This window comes from Sylvia atricapilla, chromosome 5 (genome assembly GCF_009819655.1).
Source record: "Sylvia atricapilla isolate bSylAtr1 chromosome 5, bSylAtr1.pri, whole genome shotgun sequence".
In the NCBI taxonomy this organism is placed as follows: Eukaryota; Metazoa; Chordata; class Aves; order Passeriformes; family Sylviidae; genus Sylvia; species Sylvia atricapilla.
Genome location: NC_089144.1, coordinates 22,953,542 through 22,976,132, shown reverse-complemented (window position 1 = coordinate 22,976,132; position 22,591 = coordinate 22,953,542). Strand labels below are relative to the sequence as shown.

The window sequence follows — 22,591 nt, the reverse complement described above, 5'->3', positions numbered from 1 at the left end:
ACATCCCAAACATTAGCACATCCCATAAACCGGTGCATCCCAAAATGGGAGCAACCCGACATCATCGCATCCCAAAATCCAGCACATCGCAAATGGCCCCATCCCAAAGATCAGCACAACCCAAGAAGTGGTGCATTCCAAAAAATAGAAACATCCCCAAAATGAGAACATCCCAACATCAGCACATCCCAAAATGAACACATCCCAAAAATCAGCTCATCCCAAAAATTGGTGCATTCCAACATCAACACATCCCAACAACAGAAGCGTCCCGAAAACTGATGCATCCCAAAAAATCAGCACATCCCAAAAATCAACACATCCCAAATGGGTACATCCCAAAAATCAGCACATCCCAAAAATGAACATGTCCTTTAAAACAGTTCATCCCTAAAAATCACTCCATCCCCAAAACTGTCACATCCCAAAAAAGGACATATCCTAAAACCAGCACACCCCAAATGGCCCCATCCCAAAAATCAGCACAACCCAAAAAATGGTGCATCCCAAAAAATAGAAACATCCCGAAAATGGGAACATCCCAAAAATTGGTGCATTCCGACATCAACACATCCTAACAATGGAAGCGTCCCAAAAACTGCTGCATCCCAAAAATCGGCGCATCCCAAAGCCCAGCACACCCCAATCTTCCCACATGGAACTTTCCATACCTTCCCCTCCCCACCTCCCCTTCCTGCTGTCCTCTCCAGACCACCCCCAAATCCCAAAAATATCCCCCAGAATTCTCGGAAAAATGCCGGAATTCCCAGAATTCCCAGGAATTCCCGCCTACCCTTCTTGCGGCCGCCCTCCTCGGCCTCGGGCTTGCGGCTGACGGACACGACTTTCATCAGGAGGTGATTCCCGCCCTGCCGGATCAGCGCCACCACCTGCTTGTGCCCCACCTTCACCACGTTCACTCCATTCACCTGCACATTCCCAGGGGGAAAAAAAAAATTGGGGATCAGAATTCCTGGCGGGAAAAGAAGGAAAAAAAAAAACAACCAAAAAAAACCCCCACGGAAGTTGTACGCCAATTTTTTCCGGTTTTCCCCTGTCTCTTTGAGGCGGTTTTGCTGGGAGATCCCCCCAAAATGTGGGAGTTTTCCTGGGTTTTTTTGGATGTCAGCCCTGGAAATGTTGGGAATTCCTGGAAGGGCTCAAAATCCAGGAGTCAAACCCACAAAAATCCCAGATTTTCCAGCTTTTCCCGCATCTTTGGGGGGGCTGTTGAGAGTCACCATACACGGTGATTGTGAGGAGGAAATGGGAATTTCCGTTTCTTGCTGGGAGATCCCAAAAAAATGGGATTTTCCTGAGTTTTATGGAGTGTTTGGTCAGGCCTGGAAATGTTGGGGATTCCTGGAAGGGCTCAAAATCCAGGAGTTAAACCCACAAAAATTCCCAGATTTTCCAGCTTTTCCCATTTTTTTTTGTGGCTGTTGGGAGTCACCACACGGTGATCCTGAGGGGAAAAATGGGAATTTCTGTTTCCTCCTGGGAGATCCCAAAAAGATCCTGGATTTTCCCGGGATTTCCCACTGGGCTCGGTGCCTCATTCCCACTTTTCCCTCCTGGATCACTCACTCAGCATTCCCTGGATTTCCCTGTCCGGATGCAGTAATTCTCAGATCCCGCTGCTCTCCCAGGGCCGGGTGGTGGCAGGAAAAGGGAATTTCTCCCGGGTTTTTGGAATGTACTTGGCATTCCACAGTTTTTATGGTTTGGTTGATTTTTTCTCTCCTTTTATTCCCTGGGATGTTCCCATGGTCATTCCCAGGTTCTGGAAAGGCGGGAACAGTAGGAGGAGGAATATTCCAGCCCCTCCTGGATTTGAGCCCTTTTGATCCTTTCCAGCTCCAGATATTCCGGCAGTTTCCGGATGGGATTGGAGGGATTTCCACGCTTGGGGATTTCCCAGGAATCTGCTGCTTCCAAGAGCCTTCGGATCCTCCATGGAGTCCCAAAATCCCGGGATTGGCTCCCTGAGGAATCTGGGATTCAGGAACAGCTTTTCCCTGTCCCACGGCTGTGCCCAGAGCTGGAATTCCCTGGATCTCGATGGATTGCGATAGGATTGATCCTGGATTTTGGGATCAGCTGTGGCTGCCCCTGGATCCCTGGGAGTGTCCAAGGAAAAGTCGGAGCCCTCTGGGATCGGGGGAGTTTTCTCGCCCTTGGATTGGAACCGAAGGGCCTTTCCCACCCAAAGCATTCCAGGCTTTTGTGGAATTCTGTCCCATCATCCCAGGAGAAGCCTGAGGTGCCGATGATCCCAAACATTCCCAGGAATCCTGGATTTCCAGAATGGGCTCAGGGCCAGATCCGTGGGATAAACACAGAATGTTGGGAAGAACTCAGGGAATTTTGGGATCAACCTTCCCCAAGGGGAAAGAGCAGAAATCCTGGGATTCCCATTCCAGAGAATCTGGGATCATCCAGATCCCAAAGCATTCCCGAGGATCCCAGCTGGATCTCCAAGTCCATCCCATTCCATGGGCGAATTCCCACGGGATTTACTGGAATCTATGGAATGGTTTTCCAGGGAATTCTCTCCTGAGCTCCTTCCAAACTGCTGGAATTCCACATTCCAAGGCAAAGAATTCCGGAATCCTCCTCCCTTTTCCTGCCTCCTGAGTCATCCCCATCCGGGATCCACATGAGGAATTCCAGGGAGCTCTGGAATTTTGTCCTTCCAGGATCTGCCGCATCCAACCAAGAGGAAAAAAAAAAAAATCGGGAGAAATCCAGAGATTTCTGGGAGAATTCCCTTTTCTCAAGAGAATTCCCCAGCCTGAAACCTCCAGGGAATTCCTAAAGTTTTCCCCTCAGCCATTCCTGGGTTGGGAAGGAAATCCTCGACGTTGGAAATCCTGCCGCGAACATTCCCAGCATTCCCGGGCCTGATCCATGGATTTGAAATCCCTCAAGTATGGGGCTTCCCCCTTCCCGACCTTTTCCAGGAAGGATTTTTTCCCGAATATTCCATTCCCGGCTCAGCTTGAGGCCTCTCACCCCACTCCCTTTTCCCTTGGATCAGATCCTGATTCCCAACCGGATCCAGGCAGGGAGTTGTTGGGAATTGTCTCCTCATTCCGTTTATTTCCACCCCAATCCCACAGTTTTTAAGGAATTCCTACGCTCCAACAAAACCCTTGGGAGAAGCTGAGCCCCATCTCTGCTCCCATGGAATTCCATGGGGAATTTCAATCCAGGAATCCAAATCCTGGAATTCCCAGCCTTGATTTGCCTCCAGAAAACTGGGAGAGGACCAATCCTCATCCCAAGGCTCTGGAATTCCGGGGCTGAGCAGAATTCCCAGACCTTCCGTCCTGGAAATTTTTGGGATCTGCTCTCCCAAGGCCCGTAATTTGGGAATGGCTATTTTTAGGAATTCCTCTCTCCTTGGTTACGGAGAAATCCGAGCTCCGGATTCGTTCCCAACTTGGAGCAGAACATTCCAGCTTTTTTTGGGTTTTTTTTTCCCCGCACAAGAATATCCCAAATTTTCAGCATTCCCATCAAATAAAAACAGAGCTGGATCAGCCTCTTCCCTCTTTTTTTAATTTTTTTTTTCCTAGCTCCCAAATTCCCAATGATCCCAAATCCTGATGATCCCAAATCCTGGCCTTTGATATTTCCTCGGATCTTTTTTTTTTCTTTTGATCAACCTCCCACGCTCTGGAGCCGGAATTATCCGCATTTCCTGCTTTTTTTGGGGGGGGCTTCCTGACCTTTTCCAGCAGGGAGAGGATCCGGGAATGTTTCAACTCTCCCAGATTCCCACAATTCCAGAGGGGGAAATTATTTTTTTTTCCCCTCTTCCTCCTCTCCTGGATTTTTAGGCTCCTTAAAAAAAAAAAAACAACCTGGAATTTTGTTCATTGGGATCATGGAATGCTTGGGATTGGATCGTCCCATTCCCACCCTATGCCCAGAACAGGAGTTTTCCTCGTTCCCAAAGAAAACCATGGAATTGTTGAGGTTGGAAAAGCCCTCGGAGACCACCATTAACCCACATTTCCAAATCCAGGGTTTTTTTTTTAATATTCCCAAGGATTTGACTCGACAATCGCCTCTTCCAAAGCTTCCCAACCTTTTCCATGGAGCAACATTCCCGAATATCCCATCCAAAGCTCCCCCAGGTGATGCTGGGATCCCACTTTTTCCTTGAATTCCTGTTTTTCCTTTAAAAAACCCCTCCAGACAACAATAAAATCCATCTGTAAATCCTGGAAATATCCACAGATTCCCAGCCATGTCCGTAGCCCAAATCCTGGGAATTCCGACCTGGATCCTTTAAGGAATCCTGGAATTTTCATGGAAGTGACCAAAGTTCTCAGTTTCCGAGGCTCCTCGTGGAAAAAAAAAAATTCCAGGATTTAAAACTTGCCAGGATATGTGGGAGGGGAGACAAAAAGCTGGAAATTGTGGATTTTCCTCTGAAATTCTGGTGGGATTTTCCCAATCTGACCCAAACTGGGGAATTCTGGCACCAGGAATTTCCTCCTGGAGCCGTTCCTGGAATGTGATCATAGAATTGCTGAGGTTGGAGATCAAATCCCAGAATTCCCAGAGGGAATGTGGGGAGTCTGAAACCTCTGGAGCCACACCTTGAGAATTCCAGACCTTCCTGATCCCAACCTGGAGATCTCCTGGAAGTTCCATGACCTGGGGGATTCTGGATCCCTCTGGATCCACACTTGAGGGACTCTGGAGGTGTCCAAGGAATTCCTGGAATTCCACTCAGTGCTCTGGGCTGGCCCAGCTTGGACTCGGTGCCATTGGAATTCTTTCCCAAGCTCAGGGATCCCGGGATTCTGAGGAGAAGCTCTTGGGAACAGCTCCAGGATTCTGGGAACCCTCAGGGAAGCTCCAGGGATGTCGGAGCAGGGACATTCCTGGTGTCACACTGGCCCCAAAAGGAAGTTCATGGAATTTCCCAGGCTGGAGCTGGGGAATTACCCATGGAAAAGGCGGAAAGGAGGAAAATCCAGAAATTAGATGCCATGGAAAAAACAAGCTCGGAGGGAAAAGGGAAAATTCCCAGTGGGGAAGGAAGACCTCAGGGAATTCCCAAACCAGCTCCGGAATCCATGGGGACGAATCCAGAGGAGGCCTTGGAGCTGTTCCAGGGCTGGAAAAACTGGGAATGATCTCCTGGAGAAGAGAAGGATCCAAGGAGAGATTCCAGAACATTCCAGGGCCTAAAGGGGCTCCGAGTGAAGCTGGAATTTGGGAAGGGATGGAGGGACAGGACCCAGGGAATGGCTTCCACTGGGAAAGGGGAGATTTGGGTGGGATCTTGGGAACTGGGAATTCCCGGCTGGGCTGGAATTCCCAGAGAATCCCTGGATCCCTGGAATGTCCCAGGAGAGGTTGGAGCAGTCTGGGAGAGCAGGAGGTGTCCAGGGGATGGAAGTGGATGGGCTTTGAGGTCCTTCCAACCCAAAACACGCTGGGATTTGGGAATTGTGGGATCCCGGCCCATGGAATGCCGGCAGTGCCTCGGGAAGGGTCCCCGAGCCCCCCCTGGGCTGGGCAGGGACATTTGGGATCATTTCTCCATGGAAAGGGCGGTCAGGCCTCAGCAGGAGCTTTGGAGTCCCCATCCCTGGAGGTGTCCAAGGAATTCCTGGAGGTGGCACTCGGGGCTCTGGTGGGCACCGGGCACAGCTGGGACTCGGTGCCCTTGGAATTCTTCCCCAGCCTGGAGAATTTGGGAATTCTGTGCTCACACCCCTGTGAGAATTCCCAGCACATCCCGGTTATCCAGGGAATGAGCCCTGGGAAAAGAGGGAATGGCCTCAGCCAGGCCAGGGGAGGTTTGGATTGGATATTTGGGAATTTGGATTACATGGGAATTTCTCCATGGAAAGGAGCCTCCAGCCATCCCAAATCCCTCCAGGCTTTGTTTTCCTCCTTCTCCTGTCAGGACAAGCAGGAGTGGGAGTATCCCAGGGCTCCTCCCAGCTTCCCATGGAGAAGGAGCCTGAAATCCTCAGTGGGAAGGAAAACTGGGATCAGATTCCCACCTAAAGCACATCTGGCAGCACAAAACCCCGGAGATTTATCCCAAGTGGAATTCTGGGATGGTTTGGGTGGGAAGGGACCTCAAAGCTCATTCCAGGAACAATTCCACAATCCCAGGGTGCTCCAATCCTTCCTTGGATATTCCAAGGATCCAGGGATTCTCTGGCAATTCCAGCCCAGCCAGGAATTCCCAATTCCCAAGATCCCATCCAGCCGTGACCTGTGGCAGTGGGAAGCCATTCCCTGTGTCCTGTCCCTGCAGGCCTTGTCCCCAGTCCCTCTGCAGCTCTCCTGGAGCCCCTTCAGGCCCTGGAATGTGCTGGAAGCTCTCCCTGGAGCCTTCTCCTCTCCAGGGGAACATTCCCAGCTCTCCCAGCAGGATCCATCCCATTCCATTGGAATCCAACATTCCGTGATCCCTTTCCAATCAAAGCAGCTCCTGGACCACCCGCTGAATCATTCCTTGGATTTCCCATTGGAAAATCCCTTATTCCACCTTTCCAAACTCCAGCCCTGTCCTGTTCCCACCCAGCCCAGGATGCTGCAAATCCCACAAGAACTTCACAGGTTCCTCCTCCAGCCAGGAAAATCCTCAAATAACTAAAAAATCCAGGGAATTTCCTGAAATCCCGCTGTATTCTCCATGGGATGGAGCAGCCACAATTCCAAGAGGATTCACCAGCACTGGGAGATCCCTCTGGATCTACACCAGAACCTCCTGATCCCAACCTGGAAAAAACTCCTGGAAGCTCCAACATGTGGAGAATTCCAGATTCTCCTGATTCAAACCTTGGAGAATTCCAGATTCCCCTGACTCACACCTGAAGAATTCCAGAACCTCCTGATCCACACTCAGAAAACTCCTGGAAGTTTCATGACCTGGGGGACTCTGGATCCCTCTGGATCCACATTTGGGGGACTCTGGATCTTCCTGATCCAAACCTGGAAAACTCCTGGAAGTTCCAAAATATGGAGAATTCCAGATCCTCCTAATCCAAACCAGGGGAGCTTCTGGAATCTCCTGATCCACACCTGAAGGACGCTGGGAACCCTCTGGATTCACACCCGGAGAACCTCTGGAAGCTCCATGACCTGGAGGACTCTGGCTCCTCCTGATCCAGAATTCCGAAACTCCTGGGAAATTCCCCCAAAAATTCCCGGGCAAGGGGCGGAATTCCACGAGGGGCTCACCTCGATCAGAAAGTCCCCCGTGCGCAATCCTGCTCTCCAGGCGACTCCTTCCACGTCCACAGACTCCAGGTACTGCAGTGCTGGGAATGCCGGCGTGGGCGTGAACTCCTCGATCGGGGTCTCGGCTGGAAAACACAACAGGAACCAGGGATTGAGGGATTGCCAAGGCAATTCCATAAGGGAATGGCCACGGCATTGTTAAAGTCACGGAATTACGGAGTTGGAAAAGCCCTTGGAGGTCAACTCCTGCTCCGTGTCCCCAAATGCTGCATCCATGGGAATTTGAATCCCACTGGGAATGAGGATTCCAGGAGGGAATTTTCCCGTTATCCAACCCAGAGATGACCTGGAACAGGTTGAGGTTGTGTCTCCTTGTCTTGTCCCTGTTCCCACCTCAACGATGAGTTCCAAGATGGAATCCAAGATGGAACCAATCATAGAAATAATGATGGAATATCAATAATGGAATCAATGATGGAACTAATGTGGAATAATTAATGGAACTAATGATGGAATCAATAATGGAATTAACGATGGAATATCAGTGATGAAATCCAAGATGGAATCAATCATGGAATCAATGATGGAATCAACAATGGAACGAATGAAGGAATCCAAAATGGAGTCACGGAGTCATTTGGGTTAGGAAATCCCTTGGACAATCCCATCGGATCCAACCATTCCCAGCAGTCCCAAAGCCCCCCCTGCCCCACATTCCCAAGTGCAGTATCCTCAGGCTCTTTGGACACTTCCAGGGATTGAAACTCCAGGAATTCCCTGAAAAAATCCACCAGGCTGGAGCAACCTGGGATACTGGGAGGTGTTGCTCAGAGCAGAGTCAACATCCAGGAATTCCTTGGATTCCTCCAGGGATGGGGATTCCAAACGTCTTACCAAGGCCTGACTGCCTTTTCCATGGAAAAATTCCCACATATCCAGTCCAAACCTCCCCTGGCCTGGCTGAGGCCATTCCCTCTCTTCCCAGGGCTCATTCCCTGGATAACCGGGATGTGCTGGGAATTCTCACAGGGGTGTGAGCACAGAATTCCCAAATTCTCCAGGCTGGGGAAGAATTCCAAGGGCACCGAGTCCCAGCTGTGCCCGGTGCCACCAGAGCCACCTCCAAGAATTCCTTGGACACCTCTAGGGATGGGGACTCCAAAGCTCCTGCCGAGGCCTGAGCCCCCCTTTCCATGGAGAAATGATCCCAAATGTCTCTGCCCAGCCCAGGGGGGGCTCGGGGACCCTTCCCGAGGCACTGCCGGCATTCCATGGGCCGGGATCCCACAGTTCCCAAGTCCTGGCGTGGTTTGGGTTGGAAGGACCTCAAAGCCCATCCCGAAGATCCCCCAGGATCTCCTGGGATCACAGCACAGGGAGTTTTCCAAGGGTTTTCCATTTCCAGGATCCATCAGTTCCACCCTGGGTCCATCCAAACCCTTCAGCTCATGGGACGGATCCAGAGGATCCACCTGGACACACCAAAGCTCAGGATAAATGGGAGAAATTCCCACTGGGACAATTCAGCCCAAGGAAAATTCATCCATGAAATCCTTCCTGCCCTTCCGCATTCCCGGTTTTCCCTCATCCCTCTCCCTCCCAGCTGAGCCCTTCCCACAGGGTCTCCTCATTCCCAAACCCGCCAGGAGCGGATCAGGAGCCAGGAGAAATTCTCATCCCTACGAATTATCCCCAAAAACCTGGAATTTTAGGAGCTGAGAGCCCTGACGTCATCCTTTGACGTCCTTCCAGCAACATTCCCAACACTCCCCTCCCTTCTCACTGGATCCAAGACTTTCCTCTCCTTTCTCCATTTTTTCCCCGCATTTTTCAGGCGGGATTTTTCCACTCGGGCACGGATCACACCCCGGGGGAACCTTTCCCTGCCGCCCCTCTCCGAGTGCTGAAGCTTCTCAGCTGCTTCCCGCCAACGGCTTTCCACGATTCCCGCCTTTCCCGGGAGAAGTGGCGAAACAGCCTGACAACTCATCCCTATTTTTAGACCTCCCGACGGAATATCAGAGCGCTCTCCAAACCCTTCCAAAGATACTTCCAGGATTTTCATCTCCTGCCATCCCAAGCTGCGCCAAGTGTCCGAGCCATGGGCACTTCCATGGATTCTCTGGGATAAATTTCACGGCTGGAATGGCACATCCCACGGATCCCAACCCATCCCATGGCCAATCCATCCCACTGAGTGATCCATGTGTCATTCCAGGCACTTTTCCAGGCGTTTTTCGTGTGCTGGGAGCCACAAGCCCACGTTGGGTGCGCGTCGTGATCTGGGATTTGGGAAGTGCCACTGGAGCCCGAAGGATCCGGCAAAGAGGAAAAAGCTCGGGAATTGGGAGTGGCCTCCCTCTGGAATAAATTCCGGGTGCAAAATTTCATCCAGGAGGGGACAAAGGGACACAGAGACACCTTCCCATGATCTCAGGGGTTTCCAACCTTTCCCTGGACATTCCAGGGATTCTCTGGAAATTCCTGCCTCAAATCCCACCCCAATCTCCCCTTTCCCAGGGAATTCCCTCCATTCCCAGCTCTCCCAGCCTCACGTTGGATCCATCCCAAGGAAATTTCGGCATCCAGGGCTTCCCTGGGAATTTCAGGACTCCGAGATGGGTCTCCCTTCCCTTTTTCATCCCCGAATTCCATCCAAATCCCTCGGGATGGATCTGAAGCCTCCTCGATCCCAGAATCCTGGAATATTTTGGGATGGGATCCATGGACCTTCAATTCCATTCCATGGGCAGGAAAACTTCCACGCTCCCAGGCTGCTCCAGCCTTTCCTTGGACAATCCAGGAATCCAGGGATTCTCTGGGAATTCCAGCCCAGCCAGGAATTCCTTCCCAAATCCCACCCCAATCTCCCTTTTCCCCATTCCCTGTGTTCTGTCCCTCCATTCCTTTCCCAAATTCCAACTTCTCCTGGAGCCTCTTCAGGCCCTGGAATGTTCTGGAAGCTCTCACTGGAGCCTTCCCTTCTCCTGGAAAACATTCCCAGTTTTCCAGAGGGAAGCTGATCCAATCCCTTCTCATCCTTGTGGCCTTCTCTGGATGAGCTCCCCAGGTTCTGGAATCTCGGAATGGTTTGGATGAGAAAAGACCCAAATCCCACCCAATTCCAACCCTTGGACACTTCCCACAATCCCGGGGTGCTCCAAGCCCCCTCCTGGCCTTCAGAATTTTTATCCCAGGTTTTCCAGCCCCTGGGGAGGGGAGAAGAAAGAGGGGAAGGACATCCCTGATCCCAGCAAATTCTGGGAATTCTGACCCACCTCTCCCAGCTCAGTCATTCCCAAACCCAGGTTGGGACCAAACCATCCCAACTCCATCCAGGGAATGCTCCAGGTGTGGAAATCCTGGAAATCCATCCCTGAAGGCACTCCCAGGGAGGAAATCCCACGGGAAGAGTCTCCCATCCAATGGGAGAACCAAACCGAAAAGTTGGGAATTCAATCCTGGAAGTTCACACTGGGAATGAGGGGAATTCCGTGCCCAGGAGGTTCAGCCTTTCCCGCCAAAACTCCAGAATTCTGGAAAGCCCTGTCGGAACCCCCTGAGGAGCCACCACGGCTCTGGTTGGGGAATTGGGAATTCCTGGGCTTAAATTCCCAAAATTCCCAGCTGGAATTCCAAAGCCAGCTGTGGGAGGAGCCCTGGCAGAGCTGGGTTACCAGGAAGGCCTGGGAGCACCAAAATCCATCCTGGAGACACCAAATGCCATCAAGAGGGACCAAATTCCACCCTGGAAGCTCCAAATTCCACCCTGGTCAGCCCTGGAGTGCTCAGGCACTTGGAGCAGATCCCCATCCCATGGATCCCAGAAAGTTCCAAACACTGGGAATTCCCAAAAGGTTCTCCAATGGCAGAGATGGCGGAAAGCTCTAAACTCAGGGAATTCCCAAAGGACCCATGGATCCCACAGAGCCCGGCAAGCTCCGAGCTCAGGGAATTCCCACCTGGAATATCCAACCCCCGCAAAGTTCCCAGTTCCCGCTCCTCCCTTCCCTTTTGGATTGGATCCACAGGAAGGAATAATTCTGGGAATTTTGGGAATACTCTGGTTCTCTCCACCCAAGCCAAGAGAAGTTCATCCCATCCAGCAAAAAACTTGGATTCGTTCCCTTCATTTGGATTTTAGGGCAGATCCCTGTGATCCATCGAACCGTGAACTCGTGGAAGGGTGGGAAGGGACCTCAAAGCTCATCCCGTTCCACGATGACATTCCGTGATCCCACCTGGGCAATTCCAGGGATCCAGGGAGAGCCAGAGATGGGAATTCCCAAGGGATTGGATGCGGGGAAAGCCCAGCTCCAAGTGCTGCAGGGACCGCAAGAAAATGGGAATAACTCAAATCCATGGGATGGGATGGGATCAATGGGATGCGATCCACAGGATGTGATCCACGGGATGGGATCCATGGGATGTTCCCCTGGGGAGCTGGGAAGAGCCAGAGCCGGGAGGGGCTGGGAAGGTCCCCAGGGTGGGCAGAGCTCTTTCCCTAGAAGCACCCCCAGGGAAGGGCACAGGATGGGAAAATTCCATGCAGGAATTTGCAGCAAATTCCTTCAAGGATCATCCCCAAATCCCCCTGCCTGGGATGAAGCTCCAGCCTGGCCTTTTCCAGCCCCTTTTCCCTCTTTTCCCCATTGGTTTTCCAGGAAAATCCAGAAGTGAGCAGTGGTGCCATGGACGGGCCCAATTCCCGGCCTAAAATCCATGGAATTCTGGGATGAGGGGATGGGAAATGGGGAGATTCCAAACCACTTCCCTAATCTGGGAATCTGCTGCTCCAGAGGGAGCATTCCCAGAATTCTGGATCTTCCAGGCCAGGACCTTTCTGCATGCATGTGTTTCCTGTGTCCCAGGGAATTCCTTAATCCCACAGAATTCCCAAATCCCACAGAATTCCTGAATCCCACAGATTTCCTGAAGAATCCCACAGATTTCCTGAATACCACAGAGCCACAGAATTTCCAAAGAATCCTACAGAATTCCCAAAGAATCCCACAAAACTCCTAAAGAATTCCACAGAATTCTTGAATCCCACATGCCACAGAATTCCTAAATCCCACAGATTTCCTGAATAATCCCACAGAACTGTCAAAGAATCCCACAGAATTCCTGAATCCTGCTCTGAGCCCTTTCCTCAGCCTGGGCACACGAAGGGAAATCAGGAATGGGAGAAGAACCAGGAAGGGAAAAAAAAAATCAGGGAATGGGATTAAATTTCCCATTTTTTCCAACACAAAACCTGCAGGATTTGATCCCAGAAAATAAAATTCCCCACGGATGCCATTTTGATGCCACTTGGTGTGGCAAAATCCACCAGGAACGGGAGCAAGATTCCCAGTTTTGGGATGGCAAACCTTGGGAGAAGGGAGGGAAGGAAGAAATGGGACATCCAGGAATTCTCCTTGAAAACAAAAATCCAGGAAATCTCCCAGAAAACAAAAATCCAGGAATTCTCCCGGAAAACAAAAATCCAGGAATTCTCCTGGAAAAAAAATCTTATTCCAGCCTGGATCTGCATCCACGGGAAGGAGCAGCTCTTCCCAGTTTTCCTCCTCCCACGTGGAAAACAGCTCCGCTGGCCTGGGAATGCTGGGGGTGGAGAGGTCTCTTTTCCCTCCTCCTCTTCCCTAAATCCATAGGAATATTCCCAAATTTCCAAGGGGTTCTTTTCTTTTTTTTTTTTTTCAAAGAAAGGTGGAAATCTGACCAAAGGAGCCACATGGAAACATCCCAGGAAAAGATCTCAGCCCTGGGAAAACCTCAGGATGAGCTCCGGGGAGTGGGAGCAGCAGGAAAAGCCTCTCACCGGTTTCCCAAAATCCCCTCAACTCTCCCCCGGCCGAAATCCAGGGAAAAGCTCCAGAAATTCCAAGCCCAAAAAGCCATGGATGGAGCTGGGCAGTTCCCACAGGGAAAAGGAGGGGAAATTCTCCCCAAAATTCAAAATCCACAGCAAAAAAAGCCCGCCAGAAAGTGGGAAAGCAGAAGAGGGAATGAGGGAATAAAATCCCTTTGGAGCCCCCCAGGATTACTGGGAATGAGGATCCCGAGCTGAGTAGGGGCTGTTCGTTCCCTGAGAGGAAAGGAGAGGAAATTCCCAAAAATTCCATGCACCAAAACCCCCGAAATTCCAAGCTACAACCTCAGGACATGACACTGAATGAGCCAGGGAGGAAAATCCCTTTGGAGCCCCCCAGGATTGCTGGGGATGAGGATCCCGAGCTGTTCATCCCTCGGGAATGACAATTCCCAAAAAACCCCAGTCACCACCAGCACCAAATCCCCTAAAATTCCAAGAGAGCCACGATGGCAGCAGGACATAGCACTGGACCCGGGAAATCCAGGGAATAAAATCCCTTTGGAGCCCCCCAGGAATTAAAATCCCGAGCTGTCCATCCCTCAGGGAAAAGGAGCCGCAATTCCCAAAAATTCCACAGGCACCAAAACCCCCAAATTCTGAGACTCGGCACCAGGACATGGCACAGAACCAGGGACTAAAATCCCTTTGGAGCCCCCCAGGATTACTGGGAATGAGGATCCTGAGCTGAGCAGGGGCTGCTCATTCCCTGAGTGGAAAGGAGTGGAAATTCCCAAAAATTCCGAACACCAAAACCCTCAAAATCCCAATTCCCAACCTCAGACACTGAACGAGCCAGGGAGGAAAATCCCTTTGGAGCCCCCCAGGATCCTGAGCCGTTCATTCTCCCAGGGAAATGGAGCCACAATTCCCAAAAATTTCAAGTCACTACGAGCACTGAATCGCCCAAAATTCTGAGAGAGCCACGATAGCAGCTGGACACGACACTGGACCAGGGGAATCCAGGGATTAAAATCCCTTTAAAGCCCCCCCAGGGCTGCCAGGAATGAGGATCCTGAATCCCAGGGTAAAAGAGCTACAATTCCCAAAAATTCCAAGCCACCACCAGCACCAAAATCCTCCAAACCGGCACCAAACCCCCCCAAATTCCAAGACTCGGCACCAGGACACGGCAGAGAATCAGGGAATAAAATCCCTTTGGAGCCCCCCAGGATTGCTGGGAATGAGAATCCTGAATCCCAGGGAAAAAAGAGCCACAATTCCCAAAAAAATCCCACCACCAGCACCCAACCCCCCCCAAAACCCCCAAACCCACAGCCTCATTCCACAGCACCACCCTCAACCCAAATCCCCCTGTGGAGCCCTTCCACCACGGAGCTTCCCAGGGAAAAAAAAAACCAAACTCAAAAATCCTCAAAAAAAAAACCACAAAAAATTCTGGGGGACAAAAAACCCAACAAAAAATCCTAAAAAAAAGACCCCCCAAAAAAATCCGGAAAAAAACCCTCCAAAAATTCTGAAAAAGAAAAAAAAAAACCCAAAAAAATTCTGAAAAAAAAAGCCTCAAAAAAATTCTGAAAAAAACCACCCCAAAATTCTGAAAACCTCCCAAAAAATCCGGGAAAAAAACCCCAAAAAAACCTCAAAAAAAAAAAAAACCAAACCCAGAAAAATCCCCTAAACCCCCCCAAACCCGGGAAAAAGCGGCATTGTGGGCTCACCTTTGGCCCCTCGCAGGACGAAGCCGAAGCCCTCATGCTCCCGTTTCTGCAGCACGGCCGTCTTCTCCTCGATGATGTAGTCACTGGGCAGGAAAGAGCACAAGAGAACGATGCCCGGGTTAGAGCGCAGCACCATCGCTGTCACCGGCCGCGGGTGGCCCCTGTCACCGGCCGGGGGTGGCCTCTGTCACCGGCCGCGGGTGGCCTCTGTCACCGGCCGCGGGTGGCCTCTGTCACCGGGAGACCTCTTCGCATCCAGCCTTTCATCTCCGCAGGGATCCGCTTCCCCTCCCTTTCTCTCTCTTTCCTTCTTTCTCTCGCTCTCTTCTTTTTTTTTTTTTTTTTTTTTTTTTTTTTTTTTTTTTTAATTTTCCTGGATTATTTTTTTTTTCTCCTGGATTTTTTTTTTTCCCCTCGGTTTCTTTTTTTCTGGATTTTTTCTTCCTCGATTTTTTTTTTTTTTCTTAGTTGGGTTTTTTTTTTTTTTTTTTTCCTCGATTTTTTTTCCTCTCTCGATTTTTTCTTTATCTCTCTCCCTGGATGATTTTTTCATTTTTTTTTTTTTTTCCATTTTTTTTTTTTTTTCTCCTCTCTGTAAGCGCCCAAAGTCACACCAAAAAGACGGAAAAAAAGCGACTCCTCGGCCTCGGCGTGGAGGAGGAGGAGGAAGAAGAGGAGGAGGAGGAAAAGGAGGGAAAAAAAAAAAGGAGGAGGGAATTAAAAAAAAATTATATATATCTCTCTCTCTCTAAAATCTCGGCTGTCCCTGCTGCCCACCGGGCCCCGGCAGTCACCTGCAGAGGAATGCAGGGATCCGGAGCCCACGCAGGAATTCCGGGAATTTCGGCAGCCGGAGCTTTTCAAACGCCGAACCCCATCGGGGTGGGGGGGAGTTAGGGAGGGGGAAGAATCGTCTCTTCTCTTCCCGCACTTCCCAAAAGCGGGAAAAGGAGAAAGAAATCCGGGATTTTTGGATGAAGGCGGCCGTGCGTCCTCGCGGTGAGCGGGGCAGAGTTTAAATCCTCATCCCGGCGGGTTCGAGCCCAAAATTCCCCCAATTCCTCGGGCGTTGCTAAGTGACGGATCGCCGGGAGAGGGGGGGGAAAGCCGGGAAAAGGATCCAGCGGCGGAGGGACGATGATGATGATGATGAGGGATGGAGGGATCGGAGCCCCCTCCCCAAAAATCGGCTCTAGCAGGGGGAGGGGGCGGCGGGTCCCTCCCAGCGGAGCCGCAGGGCTGACATCAGAGCCGGGAAAATCCGGGAAAAGGAGCCGGGAAAATCCGGGAGGAGAGGAGAGGAGGGAGCCAGGGGAGGGATGGGAAACGCCGGGAGGGGTGGGCAGGGATGGGAAACGATTGGGAATGTTTGGGAATGATTTGGAATATTGGACAGGGGTGGGAACAATGGGAGAGATGGGGAGGGATGAAGAGCGATGGGGAATGATTGGGAATGATTGGGAATGTTGGAGAGGGGTGGGAACAATGGGAGGGGTGGGCAGGGATGGGGGGAGATGGGGAATGATTTGGAATGGTTGGGAATGATGGGGAATGTTGGAGAGGGATGGGGAATGAGGGGAGGGATGGGAGAGATGGGAACAATGGGAGGGATTTGAAGGGATGGAGAAGGATTGGGAATACTGGGGAGATGGGAAGGATTGGGAATGTTGGAGAGGGATGGGAAACAATGGGAGGGATGGGGAATGATTGGGAGGGATGGGAACAATGGGAGCGATGAGGAGGGATGGAGAAGGATTGGGAATACTGGGGAGGGACAGAGAAGGGTGAAGAATGATTTGGAATATTGGAGAGGGATAAGGAGGGATGGGAACAATGGGAGGGATGGGCAGAGGTGGGAGAGATGAGGAGGGATGGAGAAGGATTTGGAACACTAGAGAGGGATGGGGAAAGATTTGGAATGATTTGGAAATATTGGAGAGGGATGGGAACAATGGGAGGGATGAGGAGAGATGGAGAAGGATTGGGAATACTGGAGAGGGGTGAGGAGGGATGGAGAGTGATGGGGAATGATTTGGAATGATTGAGAATGTTGGAGAGGGAGGGAAACATCGGGAGGGGTGGGCAGGGATGGGGAAGGATTGGGAATGATTAGGAATATTGGACAGGGGTGGGAACAATGGGAGTGATGAGGAGGGATGGAGAGCAATGGGGAATGATTTGGAATAATTTGGTATGATTTGGAATATTGGACAGGGGTGGGAACAATGGGAGGGATGGGCAGGGATGGGGAAGGATTGGGAATGATTGGAAATGTTGGAGAGGGATGGGAACAAGGGCAGGGATGAGGAATGTTGGGGAATGATTGGGAATGTTGGAGAGGGATGGGAACAATGGGAGGGATGAGGAAAGATGGAGAAGGATTTGGAATACTGGAGAGGGATGGAGAGGGATGAGGAATGTTGGGGAGGGATGGGGAGAGGATGGAAGTGACAGGGAGCAATGGGAATGATGGGGAGAGTTGGGAAGGGATGGGAAACAATGGGAATGATGGGGAAGGATGGAGAGGGATGAGGAATGATTGGGAATGACTGGGAATATTGGAGAGGGATGGGGACAGATGGGAGAGATGGGAAAAGATGGAAAAATGGGAATGATGGAGAGGGATGGGAATGACTGGGAACAATGGGAGGGACGAGGAGAGATGGGAACAGTGGGAGAGATGGGGAGAGATGGGAGAGATGGAAGTGACAGAACGACAGGAATATTGGGGAGGGATGGGGACAGTGGGAATGTTGGGGAGTGATGGGAATAATGGGAATAATGAGGAACGATGAGAATGATGGGGAATGATGGGAACTATAGGAATGATAGAAATGATGGGAATGGCAGGAAGGGATGGAAAACAATGGGAAGAGGTGGGAAGAGAAAGGGAACAATGGGAATGATGGGAAGAGATGGAAAACCACAGGAATGTTAGGGAGGGGCGGGGAGCATTGGAACACCTGGAATTGGCAGCGGGAATTCCTCACGGATCCATTCCCAAGGAACAGGGATTCCATGAGGGAATGAGGGGCCAAGGAAAACCTTGGAACACTGGGAATACGGGGAGGGAACAGAATCCTGCCAGGAACACTTTGGGAATCCATTCCATAGGGAGACAATTCCCAATTCTGGAGCGTTTTCCCGCTTCCCAAATCCTGGATCACAACATGCGCCCACTGTGGGATCCCAGCTCTTGGAATTGTTGGGATGGGATTAATGGAATCACGGAAAAAAAGCTGGAAAAGCTCCAGGCCGGACCAGTGGCATTCCATGGAAATGGGAATGTGGAGGGAGGGAAGGAAAATTCTTCATGGAATCCCACTGGGAGAATTCCCGAGCCTCTGGAATTGGCTGAGAGCACCTCTGGAATTTTGGGATCAGGGAGGGTCAGGAATTCCCTGGAATCATGGAATGGTTTGGGTGGGAAGGGACTGAAAGCTCCTGGAATTCCTGGATTTTTTGTCCCATTCCTTGGACAAAACAGTTTAGGAAACCCTCAAATCCATGAAAAACTGGGAATTCTGGCCCGAGGACACCGGAGGGGCTCCATGGAGCTGCTGTTTCCATTCCATGGGGAAGAGAGCAGGGATGGATGGGATTTGGGAAGGAATTCTGGGGCTGGGCCAGAATTCCAAGGGTTGGAGTTGGAATTTCGGCTCCGTTCCCACCCACCCCATTCCAGGATCATCTCATGGAATTTCCATCTCAACAGCACATTCCCAGCCCGGGAGGTGTCCAAGGAATTCTTGGAATTCTCGGTGGCATTTTCCCACCTCAGGAATTCCATGGATTTCAGGATTTCTCCAGCAGCTTCAGCCAAACTCCGATTTTCCTCGAGGAATCCCCAAAAATTCCCAGGGATTGGAATCCCTTTGCAGCCATTCCAACATTCCGGCATTTTCCTGGGAACTTGGGACCCTTCCAATGGTTTTCCGATGGGAATAACGCAACAGATCCATGAAAACCGAATTGAATTCCCCAGTTCCCACTTTTCTTTTTGAATCCCAGGATTTGGGTTGGGAAAAGGGATTCAGGATAATCCAGGCTGGGACAATTTTTGCTATCCCAGCTTTCTCCAAGTTTTTTGGGGTTTCTTTCCCAGGAATTCTTCCAGGTGTCTCCTGGGTGACTTTTCCTGCTTTTTTTCCCCTCCTTCCCCTGAACTTTGGGAATGTGGGCGGAGCGTGACCTCAGCGGGGAATCAGCGTCACCGGGAATGTGGGAATGTGGGTGGGATCCAGGTGTGGGAGCCGGAGCCGGAGCCTCGGGAAGCAGCGTGGGAGAGGCCAGGGATGAATCACCGCGGGCTCCATTGATTCCCGCACATCCCAGGGATCCTAAAAAAGGAGCTGGAATTGCCAGGGGTGGTGCTGAGACCCACGCCCACCTTTAACTCCCGGTGTTCCGGAGAATTCCCAGGATTCCAGGTCCCGTTCCAGGTTTTCTGCTCAGCCTCAGGGTGGGATGGTGGTGGCTTCTCCAGGAATTCCTTTCCCAATCTTCTTCCATGGCCTTTCCATAGTGTTTCTTGATCCAATGCCCACCTTTAACCCCCAGCATTCCACAAGGAGAGGGAAAATTCCAGGTCCCACTCCCAATCCCATTCCCAATCCTATTCCAGATCCAATTCCAGTTCCTGTTCCAGATCATATTCCGGGTTTTCTGCTTGGCCTCGGGACTTTATTTTCCAGTCTTTTTCCACGGGTTTTCCATGGCTTTTCTGTAGTTCTCCGTGATCCAATGCCCACCTTTAACTCCCAGCATTCCACAGGGACAGGGAAAATTCCAGGTCCCATTCTGGATCTCATTCCAGGCCCCATTCCTGATCCCATTCCCATTCCTGATGCAATCCCAGTGGAAACTCTGCCCCTTTGGAAGGGGAAATTCCAGCCTTAGGAACATGGGAAGGAATTCACAGATTTCCAGAGGAATGGGAGAAGCGGGAACAACCCAAAGGCCCAGGAAGCACGGGGAAATCCAAGGAAAACTTTTCCCATTGGAAAGTCGGCTCCCTCTGCCTGTGACATTTCCAACCTTGGGAACACGGGAAGGAATTCCCAGATTTCCCAGCTCCAGGAAAATGATTCCATAATTCCATCATTTTCTCTCTCCACACATTTTTCCAGCCCTGGAATTCCAGGACTGAGAAATCCCCTTTTCCCCCCTCCGTGTTTTTCCATGTTTTCCCTGTTTTCCAGCAACCCGGTCAAATCCCTCCCCCTAATCCCTGACACAAATCCGGGATTGGCTCCCACTCCTGATTTTTTCTCCTTCCCAGCTGCTCCCAGCTTTAATTCCCAAATTAATTTGGAGCCTCGTTAATCCCTCCCTTTAATCCCAAAGGCAATTCCCACTGGGATTTCTCTTCTGGATGAAGCTGAGCTCAGATTTGTCCCCTCCAGGTGAATTTTTTCCAAGCTCTGTCCCCTTTTTGTCCAGTCCCAGATTTTCAGGATGAGCAAAATTTTGGGAGCATCCAGCACATCCAGGGCTCTGGAGCGACTCCTGCTCCTCCTCTGAGGGATTCCTGATTCCAAAGGAAATCTGGGAATGGTGGGAATCCCATCCTGGGAGAGTTTTTCCGTGTCCAATGCGGATTTATCCTGAAATTCCTGAGGATGCCCCATCATTCCAAACCATTCCATGGTCCCACAGAATCCGTAATCCAGATTTTCTCTGGAATCCCAACAATTCCCAAAGGATTTCCCAGAGCAGGATCAATCTGAGCCCTCCCTGTGGATCCAATCTTACTCCGGTCTCTTCCCAAGTTTTTTCCTGGATCCAGCTCAGTAAATTCCCCTTCAATTTGCCTTGGGCCGAGGGATTGTGTGGATCCATGGAATTCTGGGATTCTTGGAGCTCATCCACAACATTTTCCTGCTTTTCTGAGCTCCTTATCCCGAATTTTGCTCCCCTGAGCATTCCTGACTCCGAGGAATTTTGGGGATCTTCCCGAGGTTTTTTTTTCCATGTTGGATCCAGCTCCTGAAATTCCCTTTCCTGCTCCACTCCTCCATTGGAATTCCAGGTTTTCCCACTGAAAATTCCCAGGAATTCCAACTCCTGGCCAAGAGCTCCTTGCCGGTGTTCTCCCGGGATGTGATTCCCAAAGGAAATCCCTTTTCCCGGGATTCCCACGGATTCAGTCCAGCCTCTCCTTCCCCTGAACCGATGGAATTTTCATTTCTCCCTCAGCAAATCCCAGGAATTTTGAGAATGAACCCAAATTCCACAAATTCCTCGGAGTCGGGAACAGTCCGGAAGCAAAATTTGGGATAAGGAGCTCCAAAAAATAAAAAAGCAGGAAAATGTTGTGGGTGAGCTCCAAGATACCCAGAAATCCATGGATCCACTTGGCTTCCATGGAAAGAAACTTCCCTGGAAAAAGGGAAAAATGGGAAATATTCCCAAACTTCTCTGGAATGTTGGATCCTTTACTGGGATGAACCAGGAATGTGAAACATTCCCAGAATTCTCCAGAAAGTTGCAATCTCCATTGGAACATGAACCAGGAATATGAAACATTCCCAAACTTTGGATTCTCCAATGGGACAGGAGCCTGGAATGGCACCGCATTCCCAAACTTTTCCAGAACATTGGATTCTCCATTGGAAAACAAACCAGGAATGGGAATACATTCCCGGAATTCTCCAGCAGTTTGGATCATCCAGCAGAATATGAGCCAGGACTGCGGCCACATTCCCAGAATTCCCCAAATTCTTGGATTCTCCCTCCCTGGCTCTCCTGGAATTCCTCCCACTGCCCAAAACTCCCAGAAAAAAACCCCCTTTCCATGGAATTTCAAACCTCCGTGAGGAAAGCGGTGGATTTTTTCCATGGAAAGGAGGATTCCCAGAATTCCCGGGAGAGGCTCCTTACCTGTGGGAGGTGAAGTTGTCGTAGGACCCGACGGTGTAGTGCCGGAAAAGCCGCTTGGTCCGGTCTTCCCTGGTTTCTGCGGGAAAAAAATCCAAATCCCGAATTATTCCCAGCTTTTCCCTCCTTGCCAAAGGGATCCACAAACCCCAGGAATTCCATTCTAAGCAGGAAATTCTCCCGGGATCAGGAGAATCCGTGTGGCAAATGAATTCTTGGGAATGTCGAAGCTTTTCCTGGGAATCATCCAGGCGGAAATTCCAGCCAAATTCCCGGCTGGAATGACAGAGGAGACTCGACCCTATGGAAAAGTCAAACCCCACATTCTTGCTCTGTCTCCTTCCTTTTGCATGGTTGGGATGGGTGGGAAAAGCTGGGAATGATCCCTCTGGAATTTTCCCTCTGGAATTTTCCAGCCCTTTCCCAGCTCCACCTGGATTAGACTGGAAAAATCCTCATTGCTCCAAGGGGTTCCTGGATCTGATTCCAGAGGGAAATTCCAAGGAAAAGGAGAAATCTGGGAAGTTCCTACGTGGCAGCATGTGGAATAAAAACTGGGACTTCTCCACCTGGATCAGGGCGGGAAAATCCTCACTGGTCTGAGGGATTCCTAGACCTGACTCCAGAGGGAAATTCCAAGGAAAAGGAGAAATCTGGGAAGATCCCGCTCGGCACCAGGAGGCGGCAGCAGGGAGCAGATCCAGGAACAGCTTCCCGGTGGGAATGAGGAGGGGAGAGGCCGGGAAAGGTCTAAAAATCGGCATAAGATGGGCTGGATGTGCCCCGGAAAAAGAGGGATGGGGAAAGGGGGAAAGGGGGGAAAGGGGGAAAGGGGGAAAGGGGAAAAGGGAAAAGAAAGGAAAGGAAAGGAAAGGAAAGGAAAGGAAAGGAAAGGAAAGGAAAGGAAAGGAAAGGAAGGACAGGAAAGGCA

General features: G+C 50.8%; 1 protein-coding gene across 1 annotated transcript in view; it reads right to left on the bottom strand.

Moving 5' to 3' along the window:
* SHANK3 (SH3 and multiple ankyrin repeat domains 3) overlaps positions 1-22,591 on the bottom strand; it is a 78,471-nt gene that overhangs the window by 40,706 nt on the left and 15,174 nt on the right. The window contains 4 exon segments of the mRNA XM_066319579.1: positions 794-929; positions 7,225-7,349; positions 14,782-14,864; positions 21,664-21,739. Of these exon segments, the coding sequence (XP_066175676.1) occupies positions 794-929; positions 7,225-7,349; positions 14,782-14,864; positions 21,664-21,739 (420 nt within the window).